This window comes from Pectinophora gossypiella, chromosome 13 (genome assembly GCF_024362695.1).
Source record: "Pectinophora gossypiella chromosome 13, ilPecGoss1.1, whole genome shotgun sequence".
Lineage (NCBI taxonomy): Eukaryota > Metazoa > Arthropoda > Insecta > Lepidoptera > Gelechiidae > Pectinophora > Pectinophora gossypiella.
In genome coordinates this window covers 10,669,099-10,696,090 of record NC_065416.1, presented here as the reverse complement: position 1 = coordinate 10,696,090, position 26,992 = coordinate 10,669,099, and the positions used below count along the sequence as shown (strand labels likewise).

Sequence of the window (26,992 nt, the reverse complement as noted above, 5' to 3'; positions counted from 1 at the left end):
TGAGGATTCGTTATATACGTTATATATATTATACAAATAAACAAATTGATTATGTGTAAGAATTTATGCCTAACATACACAAAGGCGGCGGCACTGGAGCGATGCGGAGTGGAAGGTTGTATAAAACCGTGTTGATAAATGCAAATCATAGCAGTAGAAACCGCATGCAAATCCATTCAATGGTCCACGAGATTAGCCCGAGCACCGATTTTATTTTACACCACATATTGATGATTAATTATATTAATTATTATAACATCCTGTGTAGTACTACATAGCCATTATATAGTAAGACAATTTTACTGATACCTAAAGCAAGCTTCCCTTGCATTAATACCTGTTGCACACAGCGCGACTAGTGAGCTAAGGAGCGGGAAATTTTATGAAAAGTACACAATTTCATTCACCTGGCCGCTTGACCCCCCATTATAGATGTTTTTTTATATTATGGTAATGGTAAGTTTGTAAATGTCGTGACATCCCTGATTTATCAGATACCTTGAAAACGAAGCTTGAATAGTTATATATTATTATGTCACGTGAAAACACACCTAAAATTGTTTATTTATAAAAAAAATAGAAGGCATTACTTGCATAGAAAGAGATAACGCTATATAAATATTGCCCTTTCATATTTTAACTTGACAAGTATTTGCGTAAAAAGAAACACGCAAAATCGCGCGCATGCGTATTGCGCGTGGGTCCACCATTTCAATATTGTCAACGGTATTGTCAAATGTGTCAATGTCAAAGGCTTGTAATATTTTGCGTGGTATTTTGCAACTTACTGGTTAGAATATTCTTTTAAAATTGAGTATAATGTTTGAAAACTACCGCTGCTCATTCATATAAATTATACTATTCCAAAAAAATCTTAGAATAAGCGGTATCATACTTGAAATAAGAAGACAACCGCAACAGTTGATATACAATGTGCAAGTGACCTCATCTCTCTAAATTAAACAATTTAATAATGTTTTGAAGCTGACAAATTCAATACGTACATGCAATAAAACATGGACCGAGCAACGAGTCCCAAAAAGAAAGTCAAAAGTCCGACTCTTGACACTGCTTTCAATTTCAACTTTAAAACCTCTATCACGTAAGTAGCTTACTATAACTACTTAATTTTACCCTCCAGCATAAATAGTATTCGCTAATTATTAATCTTAAGAGGTAACATATTAGTATGTAATTAATATAAGGTTAAAGGGTGAGACTAGACAAAATGCTCTAGTGCTATAGATTGCTATAGAAAAGTTCCTTGTTTTACAGATGCACTAATGTCCCAGAAGTTCTATTAGAAGGTAATGCTGCTAAAAAACATTTTAGCAAGTTTGGCCGAGTGCAAAAGATCAGATTGTATCCAAAGAAACGGTCAATTATTGTAATGTATGATTTGCCGATGTCTGTAGAGAAGGCCGTACTAAATGGTGGTGCTTATGATGGCTTCATGTTCGACGTCACAAGAACAAAAGCAAGAGTGTAAGCATTTAGATATGTTTTATTTATATTTTGATTACATAACAATGTTATCAATATGTATACTATAATTAGTGACTTAGCTCTGCTTTGTCTGTCTGTCTTAATAATAGAGAACTGCAGAATTTGCACCTCATAAAAGTAAAAAGCAATAATTTACTATTTTTAATTAAAAAAACCTGATTTCATATGTGATACTTATAAAACCTTGTGACATATTTTACCCTCTGTGAGTGGTTGTAAGTACAGTGTTGGTAAATGTTTGGTTTGCACATAGGAGGAGACGTAGCAAGAGGGAAGAGGACCCAGACTGGGTGCCAGACTCTGAAGTAGAACAAGAGTTGTCAGCCATGAGCGGGGCTCCCACTTACAGAGTCACTCGGCAAAAACGTAAGATATATTGTATTTATTTAATTTTACGAATAATACGGCGTCACATAAAACATTGATTTCATGAAACTATAAAGCTGAGGCAAAAGTAATTTTAAATTGAATACCTAGTTTTGTTTTTATTATGTTTTCTGTAATACTGTTTGTTACTCACAACTCATATTTTGTTGTTGTTACAGTATTTTCAATATTTCATATATTTACAATTTCTAGGTTATGAGTTATCGCTTTGATAGAAAATATTATAGAAAAAGCCTTTCAATTTCAGCAATGGAACTTGAATCTCCAAGTACAAGCAAGCCAAAGCTTGTAAAACAGGTAGCAAGACCGCCAGTACGCAGCAAGCTTCCTGTATGGGAAAAGAAGCCTGTGCCTCCGTAAGTTAATGTCCCATATTATATAATGCATACATACATAATTATACTGTCTCGTAGGACAGTTGTGCTGTAGCACAACATTCCATTTATCAACAAGAAACAGTTGAATCTATAGCCTTTTAACATTGATAGATTGTAATTGTAATAGTTTTTTTTATTCTCTGTGTTTGATTGACGGAATTTTAGTATAAATAGGCAATAACAACTACCTAGTGATGAGAACCATGAATTGTGCGCCATTTGCTCCCAATTTGTTCGGCTAAGTAGTTTACGCTATATGCGGCAAATCTACAAAAAGGGAATTAAAAAATACATATTTGTTTGACATGACGCACTTCGTCTTATGTGCGCAAATGTCAAGTGAGGCGCCTTTACAAACCTATTTTCTTTCTATTTATTGGACAGGCCAACATCTAGCGGCAGAGAGTCGCCAGTGGTACCAACAACACAGACTAGCATGAGCACGGTGGAAGCGGCTGCTGAACTAAACCAGCTACGGTTCCGTGTGTCCGTGACCCCTGACGAACAATGGCGGACGTTGGATGCTAGAGACAGGTAACTAATAATGCACATTGATGTAGACTATTGTATGAACATGACTTTTAACAAAGATAGTAATCCCTATTACTATCTTTTTACTATCTTCACTGGGTCAATGATAAATTATCAAAAATACTAATCTAGAAGAAGCCAGTATAAGATGATAAAAAAAAAGTCACATTTAATTTGACTAGTTTGGCAAGTAGCTTATTGTCAGGGAGACACTGAAAAATAACTTTAAACAAAAAGTGGGTCGAAAGTAAACCTTTTAAGGCACAATCACTATCATGTTTTGAATTTATGAGGCTGATATGATCACCCAGGTCTTTCTTTAGAGTTCAGTTATAAATTACAAATAAAAATAATACTTGAATATGATGTGAGTGTGGACAATCTTGTTGCCTATTGGACAGATTTGTAGCAGTTCGCCGAACACTACGGACAGAGGAAAGATGGAGGGGAGGCCCAGCATAGGGTCGAGATAACATGTTAATCTTTTAATGAAGTATGTTTGTTGAATGTTTCCAGGATTCTAAGGGCATGGGGTGGCGCGGGGTCGCGACTGAAGATAGGCGGCGCCACCATCGGCACGTGCCCAGACATGTGCCCAGAGAAGGAACTGCTGCACCGACAGGCCGAACATCAAGTATGTTTTATTGTAGATACTTACTTGAAGTTGTATGTATTTAATATATTAATGCATTTATTTATGTCATCCCGTTCTTTCCCGGGGTCCGCTTACTTAACCTGAAGATGACAGGTCCGGGTTTCACAGAAGCGTTTTGTGCTGGTTTTTTGTGTTTATTTGTGTATGTGTCATTAGTCGTATTTTTTATACTAAGTGTTCCTTGAACTTTTTTGCACTCAAATCAAATCTACTAATACTTCATAGCACGGAACTTAATTTTAACAAGGAGACGTAATGCATCGATACAATACAATTGGGCGGCCTTATTGCACTAAAGCAATTTCTACCAGACAACCACTACCAGGAATGACTCACACTCGCTGGTGGTCATCTTTTATAATTTTACTTAGTTTATGGTTGCCTGGATGAGATCGCTTTAAGTGATAAGGCCGCCAATAGCCTTGTACTTAAATACTCCTCTCATACTTTAATTCTATGGAAATGCGTCTCATTGCCATTTCGTAAAAAATATCTCATTTGACTAAGTAGTCATGTTGTTTCTCAAACAGGAAGCGCCGGTTCGAACCCTGGTACTGGTCTTCCACAATTTATTTTTCACTAACACAGTTGGCTGGACCATTATAGACGGCGATACGGCTCACCACCCACGTTGGTCTAACAGAAAGCTTCTGAAGTGTGGATACTTAGTTCATCTTGCGATGGATGTACCTCTGACTACCCCATTTGAGATATAGTCATGAGCTTATGTTATTTTTTTGGTTGCCTGGAAAGCCGCCATTAGCCTTGTACCTAGTTACGATTTTCTATAGATGTGTGTTCTGGTTCTATGTTTTATGTCTTTAAAAGTTTGACAAAGTAGTCATGTTGCCTGTCTCCCTGACCGCAGGTGATGACCCTAGAGACGGTCCCCGAGTCAGACGGGCAGCTGGAGCCATGGCGCGCGGTGAAGCAGTACAGCCGCAGCTCGGCCGACCAGGAGATCCCCATGTGCTACGAGCTGCGGCCCGCGCGCGTGCTCGTGCGCACCTGCGCCTACCTGCTGCATGAGATCGCTGATACCCAGCGACAGGTACACAAACGTAACATAAACAGCCTATATGTTCCACTTCCTATGTTCTACTTTTGATGAGATGGGAAGGAAGCGATAGTGGTGTGTCAGAATCGTAGTAAATGGAATTCGGTGGCTTCTGCCTACCCCATCGGGAAATAGGCATAATGTTATGTATGTATGTCGCAATTCCTAGAGAGGAAGACATACGAGGACTGGACATACTCCTGTCCTCCGCCTCTGAATAGTACTGCCAGTTACTGCTGCTGTCAGGATCCAGGTTACAGTCCCTGTGACTTTGCCAATTATGTAATACAAAATATTTCCTGCCAGTTACTGTTGCCCACTGTCAGGTTCCAGGTTAGAGTCCCTATGACTTGCCTTTTTCGTCCTCCTTTGCCGTATCGACGGCTCCCATCTCCGCCTTTGACTGTTGACGTCTTCACCCGTATCCCTGGGCAAGGGGTCTACGTTATACTCCGTAGGTCTGGGTACCTATCCGAACTCAGCCACCATCTCACTCCCGCTTATTGAGTAAGAGGCGCCCACCCCTGCGGCAAGGGCGCGTTGAACAGTAATCCATTGGAGGCTAGAGAAAAGAAAACATGACTCTGCCCCCTGGGGCCGGGACTTGTATGAAACCAAAACCAAAGGCAAAACAATACATGAGGTTCCTAAAACTTCGGGATTTTGTCTATTTATTTAATCAGCACCCTATCGTAAGTCAAACGGCTATCAACCTAAAACAAAATTCAGTTTGTGTCTGTCAGATCCAGCACTAATAAGTGGGTGATGTTTGCAGGTGTCGCTGGCGGACTGGTTCCACTTCATGTGGGATCGCTTGCGCGGGATTCGTAAGGACATAGCACAGCAGGCTCTGTGTTGTGCCGGTGAGTTGTTTGAGAACTGTCTGTACAAGCTTTTTCATTTAAGATTATCTTTGATGTTTATCCTCAAACGTCGAATATTACCTATATTTATTTGTACATGGGGCTTAAATATAGCTGGCGAGCAGTGGATGTATCACCTCTGCCTAGCCCTTCGGGGATACAGGCGTGATGCTGTAATGTTATTTATTTTTTGAAAACCAAAATAATTCTGAAATGTTACCATAAAGGACTCTATAATAACCCAAAAATACCAAAGCCTGTGCTAGGGTTATATACAAAATTTAAATACATGATTAAGCAATGTGCTCTCAGTTTGCTGATATGTGGTGTAATGTTACAACCCATTAATCCCTGAATATTGACTCATAACCATTTGTATCAGACTCCACTAAGGAGTAGTCAACCAGCCTATTTATGATCAAATACTTAAGATTAGGGTATGTAGGGTGATATTGTTTAAACAAGTCATTACATTTCATTTCAATGCTAACAAAGATAGTTATTCGACTTATACATTTTCCAGAATCGATTTGGCTTGTAGAGATGTGTGCCCGCTTCCACGCGCACTGCGCCGCGCGCCTTGCAGACCTCGAGCACACACAGTTTGACCAGAAGCTGAACACTGACAACCTGACCAAATGTCTGCAAACATTGAAGCACATGTACGCAGACGCCGGCACCGACATGAAGCCGTGCGAGGCGGAGTTCCGAGGCTACATCGCTCTGCTCAATCTTGGTGACGCCAATTTCTGGTGGGAGGTATGCAAAAGCATTTTTTTTTCTAAAATCAACTGGGTAGTCTTTTGTACGCATTGTACAATGCTCTGTCCATTCACTCACTTGATTTAATGTAAAACAATGCATTTTTCCAGATTAAACAACTGCCGTTAGACATCCAAAAATCAAGGGATATAACTTTCGCCATGCGAGTATTTAACGCATTGGACAACAACAACTATGTCAGATTCTTCCGCCTGGTAAAGGAACAAGCTACATACTTGCAGGCCTGTATTCTGTTGAGGTACTTCAACGATGTGCGTGCTCGAGCTCTTGCAAGAATCGTCAAGGCGTACGCTCCCAGAGGTGGCTCTAAGTATCCTGCTGAAGATTTGATAAAATCCCTCAGCTTCGAGTCCGTCGAGAGTATGAAAGCTTTCATAACACACTACGGCTTACGTATAGCGAAAGACGAGTATGAACTCTCTGTAATACTTGATAGAAATCAGTTCATAGAAGACAGCGAGCCTTACCCAATCGCACGAGCGGTAAAACTCATAGAATCAAAGCGAAAAAGTACCGTCGGTGAAGTGATAGCTGGCGGAAACTTGCCAAACTATAATTATACCAATCACACACTCTATACTAGCTTCCACAAAGATGGTAAATTGAAAGAATCTGCTCTGATTGCTGAAGAGCAGGGATACGATACGCGAAATGATAGTAACAAAGATGTCAAGTCGTTAAAATCTGAAATCCAAAGACTTGCGCAAGGTGGAAGAACGTTTGGAAATATAGAAAGGACTATAGAAGTTAAACCTACTTTTAAGAAACCTGATGCAAGTCCTGGAAAATCCGCATACATGTTTGCAACGCCTGCGGCGAACGATATAACGGTACAAAGATCTTTTTCGTTCAAGCCTGCTATTCAAGTCGCTCCGACTGATGTCATTAAAAGCTCACCTGAAAAAATTTTTGGGAGCGACATCAAAAACGTATTTTCATTTTCTAAACCTCAAGATACAATGGTGTCAAATAACATATTCGTAGCAAAAGATACAGGAAACTTGTTCAAGCCTCCATCAGGGACTAACGTATTTGCTGCAAAACCTCAGGAAAGCGATAATTTGTTTATGCGAAAAAGTAATGAGAACAAAGATCCTTTTCCAAATACACAAAATTTATTCAAAAGGTCAGAAGAAGTAAATGTTTTCAAGAAAGCTGATAGTAGCAAATCAATATTTGGTCAAGTAGGCATTGAAGCCAACAACGGAGAAGTTAACAAGAACTTATTTTCAAATGAAACAAGCCAAAATGTATTTGGAAATAAAATTTTTGCTAAAGATAATGGAGAAGTCAGTCATGAAAAACATATTAACATATTTGCAAAAGCTGTAAATTCTCAAGAAAATGCCACAAAAAGTAATTCATCAAACATATTTGGTGTCTTTAATAAGCCTAGTGCTGTTTCTACCACTAACAGTCTTTTTACCAAGCCAGATGATGCTGCTCAACCAAAATCGATATTTGCAGCAAATGGCGACGTATCGCCAGGTACGCTGTTCAAATCTGCAATCAATGTAGAAAACAAGACTTATTCAATCTTTCAAAGCAAAAATAAGACTCCATCTGTTGCAGACAATATATTTAATTCCGTAAATGCTCCTCAAAGTACTGTATTTGAGTTCAATCAGAATGATGATGAACATAATGTGCCACTAAAACAACAGGTTGCCAACGAAGAATATCTCAAACAAGAATTAGAGAGAAAGCTTCAAGAACGACTGAGAGAAGAGGGAGAAAGAATACAGGAATTAAAACGTCGAGAAGAAGAAAGACAAAGAGAGGACGAGAGACGAAAGGAGGAGGAACGGCGGAAAGAGGAAGAACGAAGAAGACAGGAGGAAGAACGCAGGAAGCAAGAGGAACTCAGAAGGCTCGAAGAAAAGCGACGTAAAGAGGAAGAAAGAAAGCAAGAGGAATTAAAGAGAAAACTTGAAGAAGAAAGAAAAGCAGAAATCAGAAGGCTAGCTGAAGAGGCAGAAAGACAATTCAAGGAGAGAGTTGACAAAGAATCTGCGGAACTTACGGAAGAATTAGCTAAAGAAGTCAGTGATGAAACTGTCAGACAAATACTTAAAGAAGAGATGGAGAAAATGAAGAACTTAATATCATACGCCGGTGAAGTAACAGAAGAAATATGGATAGAATTGTGTGATGAAATTAGTTGCTCTGAAATAACAGCTGAAAAAATCTGGACAGACAAATTAAAAAAGAAATGGTTTAATGTTTGGAAGGCACAGTTTCATAGAAACTTTAAAAGAAGATGTCTTTTGGACGATACCCCAGTATGGTTAACTGATAAAACTCCTGTTGAAGAAGCGTTAAGATTACGGCGTTCAGTAGAAAATGCAGCCTTGAAAAACATGAATGCCATTCACAGGGGTTATGTATTTACTGGCGAATTACGACAATTACCTGCCCAGGAACCATATAACGTCGTGGAAATTATACGCTCTCCGCTCTTGAAGGGCATGAAACTAATCAATTATCCATATGACAAATGCTTTTTTTGGAAAGTCACGTTGGTTTCACCTGGCGAATCGAAGTGGCTCAATAAAAAGATAGAACTTGAAAAGTGGATACTTGATGCCTTTAGTGACAAAAAGACACACATATCTGACAATTTGATTCGTGTAGAAAAGCAGTCATGGAATCATTTAATGGATTTTGCTATATCGGTCAGTATAACAAGTCTTCAAAAGAAAAACGATATTGGTGATGCCTTGGAGGGTACTAATGGAATAGTATTTTACACTACAGAAACTGATAACAACTTCATTCATACAATAGAAGAAACGTTAAAGCAGAAGTATCCTTATCATGTTGTACCAGTAACAGTTATAATGCCGAAACTAACAGACAGCGAGATTTATAACTCCATTGAACAGACTTTGACTAATCTAAAAGCTAACTACATTATTTCAAGTTTCAAGATATTTATATTGGATTCTCAAAATATCTATGGTTCCTTGAATGCAAATACGAAAAGTGCACTGAAATGGATAGCAAAGAAATATCCACAATGTCCGCCACTTGAAGTAGATTATTTGAAATCAATTTGTCAAAGGTACCTTGGGAATGAAATATGGCACAGACTGAAATCAGAGACTGATGGTCGAATTAATAATGTTTTAAAAGATTTGCATAAGCTTGTAAAGTGTTACAACCTTGCTGTAGACAAACTGACAGAAGTGATCACAAATGAAGATCTGTTCAATTACCCTGCCTTTCCACTGGAATTCAAAGAATATCTTGACCACACAACGCCATATCCTAAACCGTATGAATTCATACCTACAAATGCGAGAAACTCTGACAATACGTCGGCAATCAGGGATATGATGAATAAATTGAAACTCCCAAATCCTGTGTCAGAATTTCTACCTGTGGATGTTCCCAGTATGCAAAATGAAATGCGGAAATATTGTAATCAAATAGGATGGTTTGAGAACACTGAACAGGTTGTGTGTAAAGTTGTCGCAAAATTACCAACACCATTTGCTGAAGTTGGCATGCCATGCGAAGAATTCACCAAATATTTTGAGCATTATGATCTCATAGACTTTCTGAATATCTTGGTATATGAAAAAATTAATAGATTACAAAACTTTGACAGCAGATTTGTTGTGTATGAAAGATCATGTTTAGAAATTTATCGAAACATGCTCTGGTTATTGGAAACTGAAATAGTGTCCACTATGAAACACAAAGTTGTGGAATATGAAGATGATTTAGATGTGTTCATTGAAAACAAAAGACGTAAAATAGCTGCAGATTCAATGGAATATCTCATGTTAGAAGATAATGATTGTACAGTAGTTGAAGAAAATATAAAAGCTGTTAATAAAAGTATATCAAGATATAGTGATTGTAAGGAAGCTGTGAAACAGCTTGAGGAACAAATTGATTTAGAAAGACAGAAATCACTGGAATTAGAAAATTTGTTAAAAGCTGCCCTCTCTAATGTGTAACACATTCTGTCACAATTCTATTTTTGTATTGATTGATAGCATGGATACTTGTTGAAATAAAATCAAAAATATTGAATTTATTTATTTTCTTTTATTAAAAATACACTGGGGGAGGCCTATGCCTAGCAGTGGGCGTCATATGGCTGATGTTGATGATGAAAAATACACTAAGACACAATTTAAAATTGGTGGCAATATCATAAATAGTACATTTTAATTCTTATAACTACTAAACATAACTTGCTTGTCACCCAACTTTATCACCTTGAGGTTGGACAACCTTTAGGCAAGCATCAACAAATTCTGTAAATATTGGCTCCAGCATGTATTCTTGCATTAGTTCATCTGGGTGCGGTGATTTGTCTAGAATACCTAGTATAGTTCTTACATGTGGATTCTCTAAACATTTCTTTACATCTGCTGATTGATCTGGAAAAGTAAAAACAATGCTTCATGAATAGGTAGCTAGGAACGAAAGTAAAAGTAACATAATAGACATAGGCAATCAATTGGTCACATGTTTATAGGGTGGTACTGCATGTGTGTCTTCTGCCTAGATACATATATGTACTGTAATGAGGATTACAAATCAATAAAAGCAGGTCCTGGATGACAGCTTATGATACATATGACACTAATCTAGCACACAGCTAACTAATGCCGTCCTTCATTTGTCCGTCCTTCTTCCAAAAGAGTTGGAGCTAGTTTTAGTCCTGCCAAATTAAATTGATAGTTGCCCAATTTAGCATTTTATAACACATACAAAGGGTGCTTTTCCTTTGATGTGGGGTTTGCTAATCGAACCGTTGTGAACCACAAGAAAAAGAATGCCTTTTGGAGTAAAGTTTCATCACAAACCAACAATGTTTGTTATGCATGAATTTTACCTACCTAATAATGATAATTTCTCTGGTGACACTGTGTCTTCTGTGGGAAAATCATAACTGGTGATGGATTCTTCTTGAAGGTCAGTCTTAGGTTCGGGCGGCGGGGCAGCGCATGGCTTCGATTTGTGTTTCTTCCAACAAGGCACTGAGCAGCTGGAAGTCACTCATAATTATTGATGATTCTTATAGTTGAATTATAGGCTGAAGAGTTATTTCTGGTTTATATGAAATAAATATAATGTATAATTTATACAGAAAACCAGTTAAAGTATTAACTGAATATAGTCGATACAGAAACAAAATAACTTACTATGGTTCAACACAAGTGGGGCACTTGTATTTTGATAATTCACTACATTCTACACAATTCATTTTGATTAAATAAAAAAATTATAAAAGTTAGAGATGTCGCTGAAACAATACAAAACACCCAAAATACAGCCATGTGGTTTTGTTGTTGTTGTTGTTTAAATTCGCCATGTGGTTTTGACATTGACGTCTGGCACTTTTTTTTTTTTTTTTAATAATGGCTTCGCAACCAAAGACCTTGTATAGAATAGACGGAGCATATTTAAGACGAAAGAAAAACATAGGTTTTGTCTTTCGCACTCATGTGAGCCGTCATAAGTTAAAAAGAGATAAATATACTATCGTCGTAACGTCTTTTGTACTCGTGTAGCGGGTTTGTTATAGAAACGTACCTATAGTATATGTTTTTGTATCAGAACCACTAGTGCCGTTCCATGTCTTTATCGACATTATTATTGGCTAAATATTTCATGTTAGTCCAAGATCTAAAAAAATATACATTACAAATTGAATGATTAATTAAATACAGAAATAACGACCTGAGATCCATACCTGGGTGGGTAGAACTACAAGTAAATTAGTTAAAACGATACCTATTTGTACCCTGATAGAAAGATACCTAAGAAGAACCGTACGTTGCGGTGACAGATTCAGAACCACTTATTCAACGTAATTATCATGGACAAACTTGTTAAAGGTCAATTTATCATTTTTGAATCTATGTCATTTCGCAAGGTGTTATGGCCGAGGAGGTCGAGGACGGTCCATCTAGTCCACATATACTATAGTATCATTTTAATACGACATTGCGGCCACCCTTTGGTTGCTATAAATCACATACCTACCCTTTTATAAAAATTAAATACACGTTTTTCATTGAGTTGACCGGAAATCGAATCGGCTCTCGATACAAGAAGTAGACGACCTTCTAGTATATTTCGGGGATTATCTCAATGCGATTAAAGAATAAAAGCAAATACTTCTTTATAAGATTTTTATTCAATATAGTTAGAATACAATGACTACGAAGCACTGAACAATTCCGACTTTTGGTGATAAAAAAAAAATATTTCCTCTTGTTCACTTTCTTTAGAAGTGTATAGTGTCGGCTCTGGTCGTTATAACTTTACCTGCAAGAATGGCACATATTAACGTGGAGCACACAAATACACAAGCATTGCATGTTTACACATTGCACATAGAAGGAATAATCACAGGTAATTACAAAAATAGTTATTCATACTAATTATTTATAGAAGGAATAATCACAGGTAATTACCTAAATAGTTATTCATACTAATTATTTTGTGCAATAGAGAATATTTGTATTGTATTGAAATATTTTTTCCATGCTAATGTAGAATACAAAAACGAAATAGCTGCAAATTTATCTATAAACTTATAACTAAACTTAAACTCACCTTATGTGAGATATGTGAGTGAATATTGTTGGTACTGCATCTCTATGTAATATTATTGTTTGGTATCCTGCTCGATAGAAAGCAAGATACATCGAAATGTAATTAGCACAGGCTTAAATAAGGAGAAGGCGTCCTTCAGAAGAGAGAATTATCTCGTTTCATGGTCTGAATCTAATTGTTTCTTAATTTCTTGTTTCGTAAATTAGGATATTTAGGAAATCTGGAAAATACAATATCTTTATGTAATCTTCATCCAAATCGGAAACAGGTCGAAAAATAAATTAAACGTGAATAGAATAACGCAACATGTAGATGTTACATTCAAACATAATATTATGTTATCGATATCAAAGGACAACACTACTTATAATACTTTGGGTACATGATCTGTCAAAGCTGATTAACGTAAAATGTGAAATCAATTATTTGTACAAATGTGACGGCTTTGCTGAAAATATGCGTCTGCATCGTGTTTAGGGCTCAATAAACTTTACAAAAACCAGACCAGGTAATGTATTTCTTGCACACAAACATGTATTATGTGGTCGATAACTTACCCATGGTGAGACATTGTTTGATCGTTCTCCATTATAACACCCATTCTACTCTCACAACCAATAGCTACGCAAGCCATGGTTCATAATGAATAACTATTTCACAGATTGTTTATATAAAAAGTTAAAATAATGTCCCAAAACACCAAAAAACTAACGGCAGGTTTGGTATCCAGCTGACTACCACAACATCTCAAAACGGTAAACACTGACGTTCTAGACAGCGGTGTTTGTCTATGTTTGTTTCTTTTTTCCACAGAGATTGTTGCCATAGGGAAGAAAGAGAGCTGTGATAGTTTGATCGTCACTCTAAAATATTATCCGTCTATTCTATACAAGGTCTTTGTTCGCAACGCATTTAGCCAAATACAAGAAATGAAAGTTAGGGAAACGTGGATATGGAAAGGAAATACGGTAATAAAATGGAGGGAAACAGGATTGGAATTTGGGATATTCTAGTTAGATATATACATGTTATTTACAATTACATATTTACAAATACATACTTTTATAAATTAATATCATTTTTATCAATATATAGGGCAATAGTTTTATATACAATAGAACAATTTAAATAAAGTAAACAAGAAATAGAAGTAGGGAGCGGAACTTGGATATGGAGTTTGTTTTAGTTTTCCCCGAAGCAAAGACCCCGAAGGGCAAGGCAAAGGGAACTATGCCCATACAGCCATGTCTTATGTATTTTTTTTAATGATGATCAATGAATTAATGAAAGGTGATTGTTGTGAATTAGTTGTAGTGGCAACACTAGCATTTATAAAAAAAAAAAATATAGATTGTCAGACTGACGGATGACAATTGGCTTTTCTTTTTGAGACCGGGCTGCTCCGAACCCCGCAAACACGATAAGATTTCTGTAATATTATATTAAATAGTAAATACCAAATAAATGATAATACAAGTGAAAGTAAACGAGTTTAATTGCCGAAACACATAATCGACAACAATTGGCGACCGAAGGAATTTTCTAATCTGCAAATTACAATATGGATTCCAAGGTAGATTCCAAGACAAAGGAACGTGATCAAATGAGAAGACAATTCACAAGGACATCGAAAAAACTCGAAGACTATATCAAAAACACGGAAATATCATCGGCGATTATAGAATACGAATATTTGAAAGAATGTACAGAAAAAATAAAAATGTTAGACAACGTGATTGCGGAAAAAATGATAGATGGCGACGAACACGTTTATAACGAAGAGTGTGACCAAGCAGCAAACTTTAGGAAAATCTACCTAACACTTAAGTATAAAATGGATAAATTAATCCAATCGAAATTCACTAAGGAAACAACTACGTCAAATTTAAATTTACCAAAAATTGAATTATTAAAATTTGATGATGACCCACGCAAGTGGATTGCGTTCTGGGGTCAATTTAAGAAGATACATGAATCGAACACATTGCAACCTGAAGACAAATTCCAATACCTGCTACAAGGGCTGAAGGAGGGCTCTAAGGCAAAAATGTTAGTCAGCAGCTTTCCATCATCGGCAGCCAACTACATAAAAGCAATTGAAGAATTGAAGGATAGGTTTGCAAAAGAAGAGGTACTGATACAAGTTTACATTAGGGAACTTTTAAATTTAATATCAAGTTCGAAAACCTTTAAATTTGACTTGTTAACGTTATATGACAAATTGTCTACTTATATATTGGCCTTAGATTCTTTAAATGTAACCAAAGATAAATATGAGGTAATTTTATATCCAATTGTGGAATCCATAATACCAGAAAACATTTTGATTGCATATAATAGGTCAAATTTATCTACAAAACGACTGGCACATCTTCTAGATTTTCTTAAACGTGAGGTTGAATCCGAGGAAAATATCCGTATGGCAAGGGCTAATTACACTTTTACAGATATGACAACATCTCAACAGAACACGAACCAAGAATTAATTCCAACGGCGGCGTGCATTGTCTCCAATGTAAGCAAAGAAAGGCATACACAAGGTAAAGATACTATATTGTGTTGCTTATGTGGCAAAAATAATCATGTTATCTTTCAGTGTACAAAGGCAAACAGCATGACGTTGGAGGAGAAAATGAACAGCATCAAAAAATCTGGTTTTTGTTTTATCTGTCTCAAGAAGGGTCATTTAGCAAATAAATGCAAAACATTTACAAAATGTTTGTCTTGCCATAAGAGACATAATGTAATCCTGTGTCCCAACGTACATAAAACAGAAAGTACCCTGTTTACTAAACATAATGAAACTTTTTTACAGACATTGATAGTAACAGTCAGCTATAACGGGAGAAACATGAAAGTTAGAGCGTTGTTGGACAGCGGTTCGCAAAGGTCGTACGTCAAGAGTTCGGTAGCAAAAGAATTGAAGCTAGAGAAGGTAGGAACAGAAAACATTAAACACACATTGTTCGGAGGTACCACGGGACCCGCTCGAGTCTACAATCAGAGAAAGTTAAACGTAAGTAATATAGATAACTCATTCTCTTTTCAGATGTTAGTACTGGAGCAACCAAACTTGTGTGGGAGCCTACCTAGTATAAAGGATGATGCAACTTTGTTGCAAGAATTAAAAAGCCATAATATTCAGATCAATGACAAAAACATTGAAATAGGGCTTTTGATAGGTTCAGATTACTTTGGGTCCATAATGACAAATAATTTGTTTTCCATTAATAAAAGCTTGCTAGCAGTGGAGACAAAATTAGGATGGACAATACAAGGACCTACACAAATGAATGATTCCACCGTGAACAATGTCAGTGTGTCATACGTGTCACAATCAGATATTTGTAATTTATGGAATATTGAGCTGTTAGGCATTAGAGACCCCTATGAAAAACAGGAAAAAGAAGTGATCAAAGCAGAAATATTAAAATGTTTTAATAATAATATTTCAGTAAATGAAGATGGCCGCTATGAAGTATCTCTGTTATGGAAGGAAGGGTGTCCAGAGCCTGACGCAAACTACGACGTAGCGCAAAAACGACTGCAGAGCACTACGAGAAAACTTATAAAAACAGGTAACCTTCAATCATATTCTGATGTTTTTAAAACATGGCAGAGAGAAGGTATCATTGAAGAAGTGATAGTGGACAATAAGAATGAAGGCCACTACATTCCTCACCACACTGTCATAAAGCCGTCTAGCACGACCACGATGTTACGACCCGTGTTCGATGCGTCGGCTAAAGACTGTAAAGGTTTGTCTCTGAATGACTGCATAGATAAAGGCATTAACCTTATTGAACTCATACCTAAGCTGTTAATTTTATTTAGAAGAGGAGCTTATGGAGCGATTGCAGACATAGCTAAGGCTTTCTTACAAATCTCAGTCTCGAAGAATGACAGAAAGTATTTAAAATTCTTGTGGTGGAAGGATTTTGAAATGCAGCAAGAAGTAGTTACTTATCAACATAATAGAGTTATGTTTGGGGTGAACTGTAGTCCCTTTCTTTTGGCTGCCACAATTAATTTCCATTTAGATAACTGTGGTAACAAGTATAGAGAAACAGTTCAAAAGTTAAAAGAGTCCTTTTATGTGGACAACTGTACAGCCAGTTTTGATACAATAACACAACGTGATAACTTCATTTCACAGTCGAGAGAAATAATGGCGATGGCGAAATTCGACCTACGTGGCTGGGTTACTGCTCCTGAAAGAATGGAAGGAGCTGTGAAAGACACCCACGTGCTGGGATTAACGTGGAATACCGAAGAGGACACTTTATGCTGTAACATCAATTCTAATGAAAACTATAAAGGAAAAATCACAAAGAGATATTTACTGTCCGTGACACAGCAAATTTTCGACCCTCTAGGAATCGTCTGCCCGGCGACAGTTGTACCTAAGCGCCTACTCCAAAAAGTATGGAAAAGAAAATTCGACTGGGATGAAGAAATATGTCCAGAGCTAGCACGTGAATTCAAGATATGGCAAAGTACAATACATCTACTAAAGAAATGCAAAATACCTAGACGGTTAACAGCAGCACCAATTAAGAAGTGTAATAATAGCATCCACACTTTTTCAGATGCAAGTGAAGACGCATATGCGGCCTGTGTATACCTGCGGACTGAACAGGAAGGCAAGGTGCATGTACAACTCATAATAGCTAAAAGCAGAATCGCCCCAGCGAATAAGAAGATGTCTTTGCCACGGTTGGAGTTGATGGGGGCTGTGATAGCCTCGCGACTGTATAGAGAGGTCATTGACAGTGGACTCATGACACCAGAAACAAATTATAATTCTTATTTTTGGACAGATTCGACCGTAGTGCTTGCATGGGTAAAACAACAGCGTCAATGGAAACCATTTGTAAGCAATAGAGTAAAAGAGATATCAAGAAACTCAGATATAGACTCATGGAATCATATATCGGGGGATTGTAATCCTGCGGACCTGCCTTCTCGCGGTTGCAATGCAAATGCGCTGCTCGAGAAGCGTTGGTGGGAAGGACCGACGTGGTTGCGTAACAGGCAGGATTGCTGGCCCATATCAAGTTCAATACAGGCTAAACCAAATGAAGAAATTGTAAGAAAAGAAGAAAAATCACAGTCTCACGTAAACATGTCTGTTACTGAACCTCTGTTTAGTAAGAGGTTGTTGTATTTTTCAAAATACAACAAAATAATCAGATTGGTAGCATGGTTACTTCGTTGGAATCCTAAGAAGGAGGATTTCGCCGGGGGACATTTACCAAACAACTTCAAGACACGACAAGGCAGCGACGGTGTACTTAGAGTCAAGACAAGACTGGAACTAAGTCACGAACACAAAGATTTCGTAAACCCGATACTGTTATCTGGAAAAAACGAAATCGTGAGACGGTTCGTACGACAGCGACACGAGATTCTACAACACGCAGGGACACAGACTTTAATGTCTAGCATCAGAAATGAATTCTGGGTTTTAGGCATAAGACGTCTCGCAAAAAGAGTTGTTTCAGAATGTGTCATCTGCAAGAAGTACAAATGTAAACATTACGAAGTTCCAGAGGCACCCCTGCCCACAGACAGAGTGGAAAGTGTGACGGCCTTCCAGACTACAGGCATAGATTTTGCGGGACCGTTGGTTCTACGAAATCAGACGAAATGTTGGATCGCTCTATTCACGTGTGCGACATATAGAGCAGTACACCTCGAACTAGTGGAGTCATTGTCAACAAACAGCTTCATAATGGCACTACGAAGATTCATTGCTCGAAGAGGACGAATACAAGTCATATACACGGACAATGGAACAAATTTTCAAGGTACTGCTAACTTGTTAAATAATGTGGATTGGAAGGAAGTCGAAGTTACCACAGCCGTACTACCACAGCCGATAAAATGGAAGTTCATCCCGCCCGCTTCTCCTTGGTGGGGAGGATGGTGGGAACGTCTGGTGCGCGTCATGAAGGAAATGCTACGTCGGATATTGGGAAAAGCGTCATTATCATGGATAGAGCTGACCACCCTGCTATGTGAATGTGAGTCGGTTATGAATAACCGTCCCTTGACGTATATAGCTACAGACGACGACACGCCACGCCCCTTGACACCCGCTTTATTTTTACAGGGACTATCCACGGCAGAGACACCTGATTTAGACGTAATCGATGCTCACAATATGAACATCAGATTGCGGTACCTGCAGACCCTGCGGACGGAGTTTCGACAGAGATTTAGAAATGAATATATTTCGTTACTTATTAGCAAGAACAAAGGTAAGTCGAAATTCCCGTCGGTAGGCGACGTTGTCTTGATACAGACTGATGCAGGTCGTCTCTATTGGCCTCTTGGCATAATAAAAGAATTGGTTACAGGTAACGACGGCATAACAAGAGTCGCGAAAGTACAGACTGCGATGGGAGAGAAGATAAGAAGTTGTCAACGCCTCTACCCATTAGAATTGTCGGCAGTCACTGACGAGTGGCATACACCTACTGTCCCTAAGCAAGGTGAGCCCGACAGTGCTGACTTGCGGGCTGGATCTAGCTGTGTTCTAGACCCAACTGCAAACTCTCACATTGACGAGACACCCGCGATAACAGTGGGTGATGAGTCACACCCCTCGTCTACCACTACAAGACACGGTAGAGTCGTTAAGCTCCCACGCAGATTTTTGGACTGAATATGTGGTATGTAGATCCCTTTCTAATGTGTAATAAGCATATTGACTTGCCTATAAATTTGGTAAATAACAAATTTGGTGAATTTGGACTGTGCCAGTGGTTTTTGTTCTTGAATTGTCTACGTGACGAGTGAATTTGGAGAATCTGACATTTATATTATGTGTATGATCTTTAATTTCGAATGGTTAGCCTATTGGGAAAATTTATGACATGTTTACAAACGAATAATGACCTAATGACTTAATAATGAATAATTTGAATGCTATAGATTTGTAATTCAGTACAAACACATTGTGAGATTTGTTTATTTTAACAATTGTGACGTAGAATAGTGTAATATGTAAAGTTCTATTTCAGCATAGGAAGACATGTTGCACTAGCTTTTCTTTTGTATGACGTAACCTCTTAGGATGGTTGATTTGTTTACCTTTACTTAACATGTTACAATGTACTTGTAGCTATTGTTTTGATAACTTTGTACTGATGTATTACAATTTGTAATTTAATATATTTTTTTGACAATTTCAATTTTGTATTGTAATCTAGACTTGAATTGTTAATTGTAAAATGGGTCTTATTTCGTCATATTCTGCAGTGGTTTTTTTTATTGTTTGTTATTGACAATGGTTCGGAGTTGCCTACTTATTCCTTTCTTATTTCGTGGTTTAGAGGATGTTGTGAATTAGTTGTAGTGGCAACACTAGCATTTATAAAAAAAAAAAATATAGATTGTCAGACTGACGGATGACAATTGGCTTTTCTTTTTGAGACCGGGCTGCTCCGAACCCCGCAAACACGATAAGATTTCTGTAATATTATATTAAATAGTAAATACCAAATAAATGATAATACAAGTGAAAGTAAACGAGTTTAATTGCCGAAACACATAATCGACAACAGTGATGATGATGAATGATGAAATCTAAGCCCCCACCCTTGGAGCAGACTCCTACTCCGAATTCCAAATGAATTAGCTCAATAGTCCGCATAAACTTTTGAGTTATGAAGCGGCTTGTTGGCACGAAGCGAAAATAGACAGATACAATTTGTTTATTGAATATTCCGATATAATAACATTGTCTCGAATGTTTTCCGACTAACTTAATGCGATCATTCACCACAAAACACTTGGTATTATATAATTACTTAGATTATTCAATGAAGAAAGCAACTGTCCCGTTCCCGTTCCCGCCAAAAAAGCCGCACTGACAGACAGTTCTCTTTTTCAATTTTTTAAATGGTTTTGGATTCTTAGTCATTTAGCCGAATATTACGCGAGTGAGAAGCGCTTGCTGGACCGTGTCTCGGTGACGTAGAATTAGTTTACTAGAATAAGAAAATCTTACATGTATATACGTATTAAAAATTCTTCTTGACTGTAGGCTTAGTTAGACAGGGTGTGAGGGCGGACGCCTAAAATCATGGCGCATACACCATTAGTAGTGTCCGTAGCCAGAGACGCTTACGGGCGGCTTAAAATTACTGGCCTATTTAGGTACCTTCATCCTTCTGGTGTCGGTTGAGTGTAGGGAAGGCTTGTCCCTAGAAAACTTCTTGTATGTGATTGTAAAGGTAGGATAATGGGATCAGACGTAATTTATTTATTATACCTTCTTAATAATCACCTAACTAGGTAAAAGTATTAGTGGGTAGGAAAAAAAGCAGGTTATTTTAATAATAAAACAAATCAATTGATTTCTTGTTTGTTTAATACTTTACCTACTTAAATACCTATTTACAAATATGAATTACGGTTAATTAACTTACATGCTCTAATGTATTAATTTGATAGGTCGGTTCCCTAATTACACTAGGTACCTCACGCATTCAATGTCTCTCACTGTTGTTTTTCGATGAGTTATAGGTATACTGTTTCCATTGTAATTGCATTGCATTGTAAATTTGTAATACAATTTTTTACATAACAAACATATTTTAAACTAAGGCACAAGTAAATAATAAGTATTGAACATTTTAACGGCGGGGACGGAAATGCATGGTGCTTAGATACTTAGAAAACTTTTGAAACATTTAATAATGTAAGTACCTATTACTTTAATTAATCTAGAATACTTAAAGTGGTCCGCTTACCTAGGTACCTACCTACTCAAAATAGCTACAGTACTTTTTGATCTTAGAAATTTATATTGTTTATTATAGTATTTTGAACTTGGAAACCTACTCAAACAAATACTTACAGTTTGGCATAGTTGCTACTTGTTAAGTATGTTACATAACTCAAAACGGCTTAAGAGGCGGAACCTAGATCTTACTTTAGCTATGATTTGGTATAATGATCATGGCATTCAGTTCATCAGCTACATTTCGTCACAGGACAGGTGTCATCTTCATTTTTATATACCTATTAAAATCATCTCCAAATGTGGTAGAGTTATCCCATTTTATGGGGGTCCTCTTAGCCTAGTGACTTAATTACATCGTAAGGACACGGGTTCGAATCTCGGGTCAGGCTGTAAATCACTGATTAAAAGGTGAACATTAGTCTAACAGAAGGCTCGGTGAGGTGTTGGTTGTACCTCTGACTACCCTAATTGGGATATAGTAGTTATAAGCTCATAAGCTCACGATAGTTTTTTGCAAAAGCATACTATAAACTGGACTTATACATGATCATTTTGCTCACAATAAGCCTTGAAATGTACTTCGTACTTCTCCGAGTGTTATAAGATTGGCCTGGGTCCAGTATTTATTTGGCTTTGAGGAAACTAGGACACGGCACCTCACTGGAAAACATTTTGTGCAAAGATTTGTAAATGCCGCGATTTAGAGTATATTACCCTGAAAAGACAAATGGTACTCTGATTGTCGATCAAATCAAACCCTAGTAGGTACTTATTAATGTCACGCAGTTATATTTAAAGTTCCTCGTGATAGGCGGGTTTATTGTCGCTGATGTAGTAGGCGGGATCAGGCGCCGTTTGGTCATTCTCAACGGCGGCGATGGCGTGGTAGCGGGCCCGTAGGTGGTGCGCCGACGCCTTGGGTTGGCGGTTCCGTGTGAATATGCCCTTCCTATTGCCTCCCACCCGTGTGTATGCTGTGGACCAAGTTAACCAGTTAAGTACTAACGAAAAGTAGATATGAAAACTCGTATTCCGGAACGTCACTTAAATAATACTAATCTTGTAGCTGAATGATTTTTTGCAGAGTAGGTGTACTTTTCTTGATTTTTTGATGTCTAATATCAATCACAAGATGCTATGGATATAAAGGTGGATTATTTCAGAATTCCACGTAGTTGCTACGATAAAGTACCTACTTACTTATAAAGTGAAAGATAGTGAGGTTAAAGTGATAAAATATTGCTTACTCTGCGCAGTCTTGAAGTCCGCGAAATTCCAAATGAATTCTCCGTGGAAGAATCCCATGCTTCGCAGCTTATCAAAAGCCTTGAAATGTTCGGACATCAGCGCTACTTGATATTCTTCTGACCATACGAATTCTGGAAGCTGCAAAGCATTCATTTCTATTACTTTACTTATATATGGGGAAATTATATTTCTTATAGATTAGAATTATAATATATAAGAGCTACTGTCTAGTTTATAATTATGAACTGCAATTTTAATAAAAACCTCCTCAAATAGTCTGAAACTGTTTCATCTTAAGCCCGTACGAAAGCTTAATGTCATGGAGATAATAGTCGATGACTCTGATTCCATGTCGGTCATTTTGGACCTGCATTTGGTAGATCCATTAACAGGTCGGAATTAAGTTACTTGCAGTAACTGATTTCGAACTACCGGCGTATTTGTGGTTGCTTGCGGAGCAGCATCATCAGGTTCCTTACAGGAGTCTCTTTCATGTACAGACCTAATTAAAAATACGACACTTACCAAATGCAAGCCAGCGATGGTGTCAGCCCCGTATTCAGACATGATAACCGGCTTGTTATGAGTCAGTCTCCAGTTCATAGCTTCTTCAACTACATTGTTCTTGATGTTCAGCAAGGATCCAGCCTCGTGATACCACCCGTTATACCGGTTGAAGCTAATCACGTCTAAATGCTGACCCTGTGCGGTTTACATAGAAAATAAAAGAAATAACAAAAGAGAAAACAGAAAATAACATATACAGAAAATGTACGTATCACAGCTTAACACCGGCCTTCCCGCAATCAACAGAAGAACAGAAAGAAACAGATAACAAGTCTTTTAAGGTGCGGCCTTAAGACTAAGTTACAAAATAGGAAGTAAGTATGTGAAATGAAAGATGGAAGATGAAATAGTGAATGGAAGTCAGGTCATCAGCACTTAGATGTGGTTAGCGAAACCGAATCAATGATGAAGGTTTTACTTACTCATATGTTGATATCAGCTCCATAATTCATAGCATCTCAGTAATCTTTGACCACTTACCGTTCAGATGGATGACACAAAGTGATTTGAAGCCAGCTGATCCATGAAGAGCAGAACACGAGCAGAACGAGAGCAAAACAAGAACAAGAAAGAGGAAATAACTATTTATCAAACAATCGAGTATCTAATTACGTTCTGGAGCTTCTTGTCGTGTCCAAGTTTCAGTGGGACGAAAAAAACAAATTTTACAACGGAATCTTACCAAATGTAGTCCCGCAACTGTGTCAGCCCCATATTCGGACATGAGGATGGGTTTCTTATGTCTCTGGTACCAGGATGTGGCTTCAAGCACGACGTTTTCGGCGATGTTGAGAAGGGACCCCGAGTCACTATACCAGCCGTTGTATCGGTTGAAGCTTATCACGTCTAAGTGCGGAGCCTGGGAGTATGGGTATTGTTAGAAAATGATTAACTTCGGGAGTTACATGATAAATGATCGCGTAATATAAAGGGGCTCCTAAGACTTGTCATATTGCTTTCATTAAAATTTATTGCCTAATTTTGTTAGCAACGCAATTACATTCACGTGTTTACGTTTATTCATAATAAGATGGATGACATACCTAATGCATACTTAAATAATTATGACGAATATGTCAAATACTCACGGCTCTGTCGATGTTGTAGCCTTGAGCAATGGCAATGGTAACTGGTCGTGAAAGATCCATTGCCTTTACATGTCGCACAACCTCCCTGTAAAATATTTTGATATTACAACCTAAGCCCAAGAAAGCTGCAAGAAAAACCTCGGCACAGGGCCCTAAAGAACGTCTAGGGCCCTGTGCCGAGGTTTTTCTTGCAGCTTCTTTTCCCCGGCTATACAGGTTGTGAGAAGCTGTAGTAGTTTTAGGCGGATGAGACGTTCGTTATGTAAAAATTGACGATTCAAAGTGTAACTATGTTACAAACTTAATAAAGATATTTTTGAATTTGAATTTTTGAATTTGCCCAAATATCATAGGGGCTTTTGGGCTGATCATTTGTCACTAAACTGTTCTAAACGAAGTTAAGACATATCTATATGTTATAGATATGTCTTAACTTCGTATCAAAAGTCACTGCTTGTTGTCTTGTGATAATTTGTGGCTATGACCACTCCTTTGGGACTCACGGACGTGACATAATTTTGCAGACCTCACGTCAGTAAATGTATTCATTTAAACATAAATTTACATAATAATAAATAACTAGTTACATACTCGAAATAAGCATCAGCTTCTTTCTTGGCAGACCGGGGCTCGTTGGATATGGACCACATGATGACACTGGGGTGGTTCTTGTCTCGGCGGATCAGCTCCGTCAGAGACTGCTTGTGTTTCGTCAGTAGTGCGTGGGTAAAGAAACTGCGGAAATTGAACTTAGTATGTGATATTTTCTTGGTCTGAAACAATCTTTTAAAATAAATCTATTAAATGCTTCAACTCTAACCCGGTGGCCACAAACCTTGGTTTCAGGAATTGTTGCTCATAGTGATAAGAGTACAATATTCAATCATAAAGGATAGTAGGTAGTATTTATCTGACATTCCGTGGACAAAACACTTTTAAAAGGTGAATATACCATTTCTCAATGAGTTATGACTCACTCAGTATCCCCGCTAGGACATTCATCAATAATCATGATTCCTTGCTCGTCAGCCAGTTGGTAGATCTCTTCTGCGTACGGGTAGTGAGACGTCCGGAACGCATTCGCTCCAATCCATCTGATCAGATTGAAGTTCTTCACCCATAGCACTGGGTCCCAACCTTTGCCTCGCAACTGGAAGATGATATCAGAAGGCATCTTTATCTTCTTCTACTTCTTCTGTCGTGTGATGTCAAGGTAATGAGTCGCCAGAAAACACATACACACATACATAAACTCACGCCCGTATGCCCCGAAGGGGTGGGCAGAACTACAAATAATCAAGAAACCAGAAAAGCTCCTGACATAGCAATTAATACTCTGTAATTAGACGGGATCAAAGAACTCGATGTGCCTGGCATACTTTATTACCCAAGTTAGACTAATTACATTATGTAGTAGGAAATTAGCTTTTTCAATCGTTTTGGGTATGTGGATATCGTTGAGGTGGATCATGCGATCAGGGGTACTCTGCCGGTATTCTGCATCGAAGTCGTTGGCTCAGCGACGATAGCCTGATACTTTTTATAATGTGGATTGTAACTTTGGCCTTAGAGGCTCCAGAAGACAAAAATACAATTGTGAGTTTTACTCTTCCTTATGAACTATCGAAAGACTTACATCAGAATCCTCATGCATTCCAAATCCTCTGAGGTAGATTGGTTTCTCGTTGAGGTAGATGGTTGTATTGGTCCATGTCACCGTTCTGATGCCAATTTTTTGGCTGTATGTATCTACGACTTCTCCCTTCGGTCCTAGGATAGAGGCCTGCGAATAAGAGATAAATGTTACATAACACGTAAGTACTTAGGTACTTACGTACCTACGTGTGTTTAAGTACTTACGTGTTATGTTATCATAACTATGAATGGTAGGTAATCATATAGTATGGGAGTTGACACCCGTATTGGAGTTGGCAGAGCCACATGTAATCAGAAGACCGCTTACAGTCACTTTTGATGCGATGTCCTTAGGATAGATGCGACGAACCATACCAAAATGGTGTCAGGTGATTAACCTATTGTCCAGTTATTGGTTCATCGTGTTAGAAAAGACACGATCCCTCTTTCGGCTTTCACGACACGCTCGGATAGATAACGGCTAAATGTGTTTTTTTATTCGATCAGTCCAGGATCGGTGAGCTTCTATTAGGGTTGTGTGGTTAGTTATTATTGCATCTGTTCTTATGAGGCTTCTGACATGGATCATGTACCGACTACGTATTTACTTCTGTAAGTAGTAGCTTACCTTGAAAGTGTACAAGTATCCCGGCTCAGGATGCATAAGATACGGCCACCAGAAGTAGGCGTTAGGCACTTCCAAGAGACCAGCGCAGTCTTGCAGAGCAGTCACTTGTACCTCACTCTTGTCAAACAGTTGGACTAGGCACTGCACGTCGCCAAAATTGGGTCCTTTGTAGGTCACGTTGTACACCACGAAACCTGAAAGAATTTGACAAATATTAGGGCATGGCAGACCAAGAGCAGCGGCGACGCACTTACTAATGTTTATCATAATGTGCAGTTTTCTCCCTACCAAATATCGGCTAGTGGCGCCTCAAGCCTACGCAAGCAA

The 26,992-nt window shown here is 38.0% G+C and overlaps 5 protein-coding genes and 1 long non-coding RNA gene across 9 annotated transcripts in view; 3 read left to right on the top strand and 3 right to left on the bottom strand.

The window, feature by feature from the left end:
- The first annotated feature begins 737 nt into the window (after window positions 1-737).
- LOC126371790 (uncharacterized) lies at window positions 738-10,207 on the top strand. Its single transcript, XM_050017144.1, has 10 exons — window positions 738-1,102; window positions 1,276-1,485; window positions 1,760-1,872; window positions 2,141-2,249; window positions 2,655-2,804; window positions 3,318-3,435; window positions 4,325-4,507; window positions 5,289-5,376; window positions 5,900-6,135; window positions 6,249-10,207. The coding sequence occupies exons 1-10, from the start codon at window positions 1,017-1,019 to the stop codon at window positions 10,125-10,127; spliced, it is 5,172 nt and encodes a 1,723-aa protein (XP_049873101.1). The 5' UTR covers window positions 738-1,016; the 3' UTR covers window positions 10,128-10,207.
- On the bottom strand, window positions 10,199-11,480 carry LOC126371819 (zinc finger HIT domain-containing protein 3). Its single transcript, XM_050017185.1, has 3 exons — window positions 11,325-11,480; window positions 11,019-11,167; window positions 10,199-10,556 (listed from the first exon to the last, which is right to left on the bottom strand). Exons 1-3 carry the CDS (start codon window positions 11,384-11,386, stop codon window positions 10,375-10,377), a joined length of 393 nt encoding a protein of 130 aa, XP_049873142.1. The 5' UTR covers window positions 11,387-11,480; the 3' UTR covers window positions 10,199-10,374.
- An 823-nt stretch (window positions 11,481-12,303) lies between these two features.
- On the bottom strand, window positions 12,304-13,000 carry LOC126371823 (uncharacterized). The gene is made up of 2 exons (XR_007567086.1): window positions 12,745-13,000; window positions 12,304-12,453 (listed from the first exon to the last, which is right to left on the bottom strand). It is a non-coding gene; the product is annotated as an uncharacterized LOC126371823 (long non-coding RNA).
- A 1,305-nt stretch (window positions 13,001-14,305) lies between these two features.
- On the top strand, window positions 14,306-15,273 carry LOC126371818 (uncharacterized). Its single transcript, XM_050017184.1, has 2 exons — window positions 14,306-14,875; window positions 15,192-15,273. The coding sequence occupies exons 1-2, from the start codon at window positions 14,306-14,308 to the stop codon at window positions 15,195-15,197; spliced, it is 576 nt and encodes a 191-aa protein (XP_049873141.1). The 3' UTR covers window positions 15,198-15,273.
- A 288-nt stretch (window positions 15,274-15,561) lies between these two features.
- On the top strand, window positions 15,562-20,214 carry LOC126371795 (uncharacterized). 3 transcript variants are annotated; one of them, XM_050017153.1, is made up of 3 exons: window positions 15,620-15,760; window positions 16,200-16,322; window positions 16,901-20,214. In XM_050017153.1, exon 3 carries the CDS (start codon window positions 16,913-16,915, stop codon window positions 19,412-19,414), a length of 2,502 nt encoding a protein of 833 aa, XP_049873110.1. In that variant the 5' UTR covers window positions 15,620-15,760; window positions 16,200-16,322; window positions 16,901-16,912; the 3' UTR covers window positions 19,415-20,214. The 3 variants fall into 3 exon arrangements, with proteins under 3 accessions (XP_049873109.1, XP_049873110.1, XP_049873108.1); XM_050017152.1 differs by having other exon boundaries at window positions 15,562-15,679; window positions 16,200-20,214; XM_050017151.1 differs by having other exon boundaries at window positions 16,200-20,214.
- An 892-nt stretch (window positions 20,215-21,106) lies between these two features.
- The window catches only part of LOC126371802 (beta-glucuronidase-like), a 35,592-nt gene continuing 29,706 nt past the window's right edge, over window positions 21,107-26,992 (bottom strand). The window contains exons 6-13 of one of the 2 annotated variants that reach the window (XM_050017162.1): window positions 26,666-26,859; window positions 26,039-26,185; window positions 25,380-25,552; window positions 24,994-25,137; window positions 24,403-24,487; window positions 23,997-24,173; window positions 22,747-22,885; window positions 21,107-22,473 (exon numbers count right to left, since the gene is read on the bottom strand). In XM_050017162.1, the coding sequence (XP_049873119.1) occupies window positions 22,292-22,473; window positions 22,747-22,885; window positions 23,997-24,173; window positions 24,403-24,487; window positions 24,994-25,137; window positions 25,380-25,552; window positions 26,039-26,185; window positions 26,666-26,859 (1,241 nt within the window). In that variant the 3' untranslated portion in view covers window positions 21,107-22,291. Of the gene's footprint in view, window positions 22,474-22,746; window positions 22,886-23,272; window positions 23,450-23,996; window positions 24,174-24,402; window positions 24,488-24,993; window positions 25,138-25,379; window positions 25,553-26,038; window positions 26,186-26,665; window positions 26,860-26,992 lie in introns of both variants that reach the window. The other variant, XM_050017161.1, reaches the window with a different exon arrangement.

Excerpts from the sequence above, each read along its gene's own strand:
- LOC126371790 (XM_050017144.1), top strand. The coding sequence starts at position 1,017 with ATGGACCGAGCAACGAGTCCCAAAAAGAAAGTCAAAAGTCCGACTCTT. Across the intron at positions 2,250-2,654 it reads GAAAAGAAGCCTGTGCCTCC|GCCAACATCTAGCGGCAGAG; the intron begins GTAAGTTAATGT and ends TTTATTGGACAG. Across the intron at positions 5,377-5,899 it reads GCAGGCTCTGTGTTGTGCCG|AATCGATTTGGCTTGTAGAG; the intron begins GTGAGTTGTTTG and ends TACATTTTCCAG.
- LOC126371819 (XM_050017185.1), bottom strand. The coding sequence starts at position 11,386 with ATGAATTGTGTAGAATGTAGTGAATTATCAAAATACAAGTGCCCCACT. Across the intron at positions 11,168-11,324 it reads CCCACTTGTGTTGAACCATA|CTGCTCAGTGCCTTGTTGGA; the intron begins GTAAGTTATTTT and ends AGTGACTTCCAG. Across the intron at positions 10,557-11,018 it reads AGAGAAATTATCATTATTAG|ATCAATCAGCAGATGTAAAG; the intron begins GTAGGTAAAATT and ends TTACTTTTCCAG.
- LOC126371818 (XM_050017184.1), top strand. The coding sequence starts at position 14,306 with ATGGATTCCAAGGTAGATTCCAAGACAAAGGAACGTGATCAAATGAGA.
- LOC126371795 (XM_050017152.1), top strand. The coding sequence starts at position 16,460 with ATGTTACGACCCGTGTTCGATGCGTCGGCTAAAGACTGTAAAGGTTTG.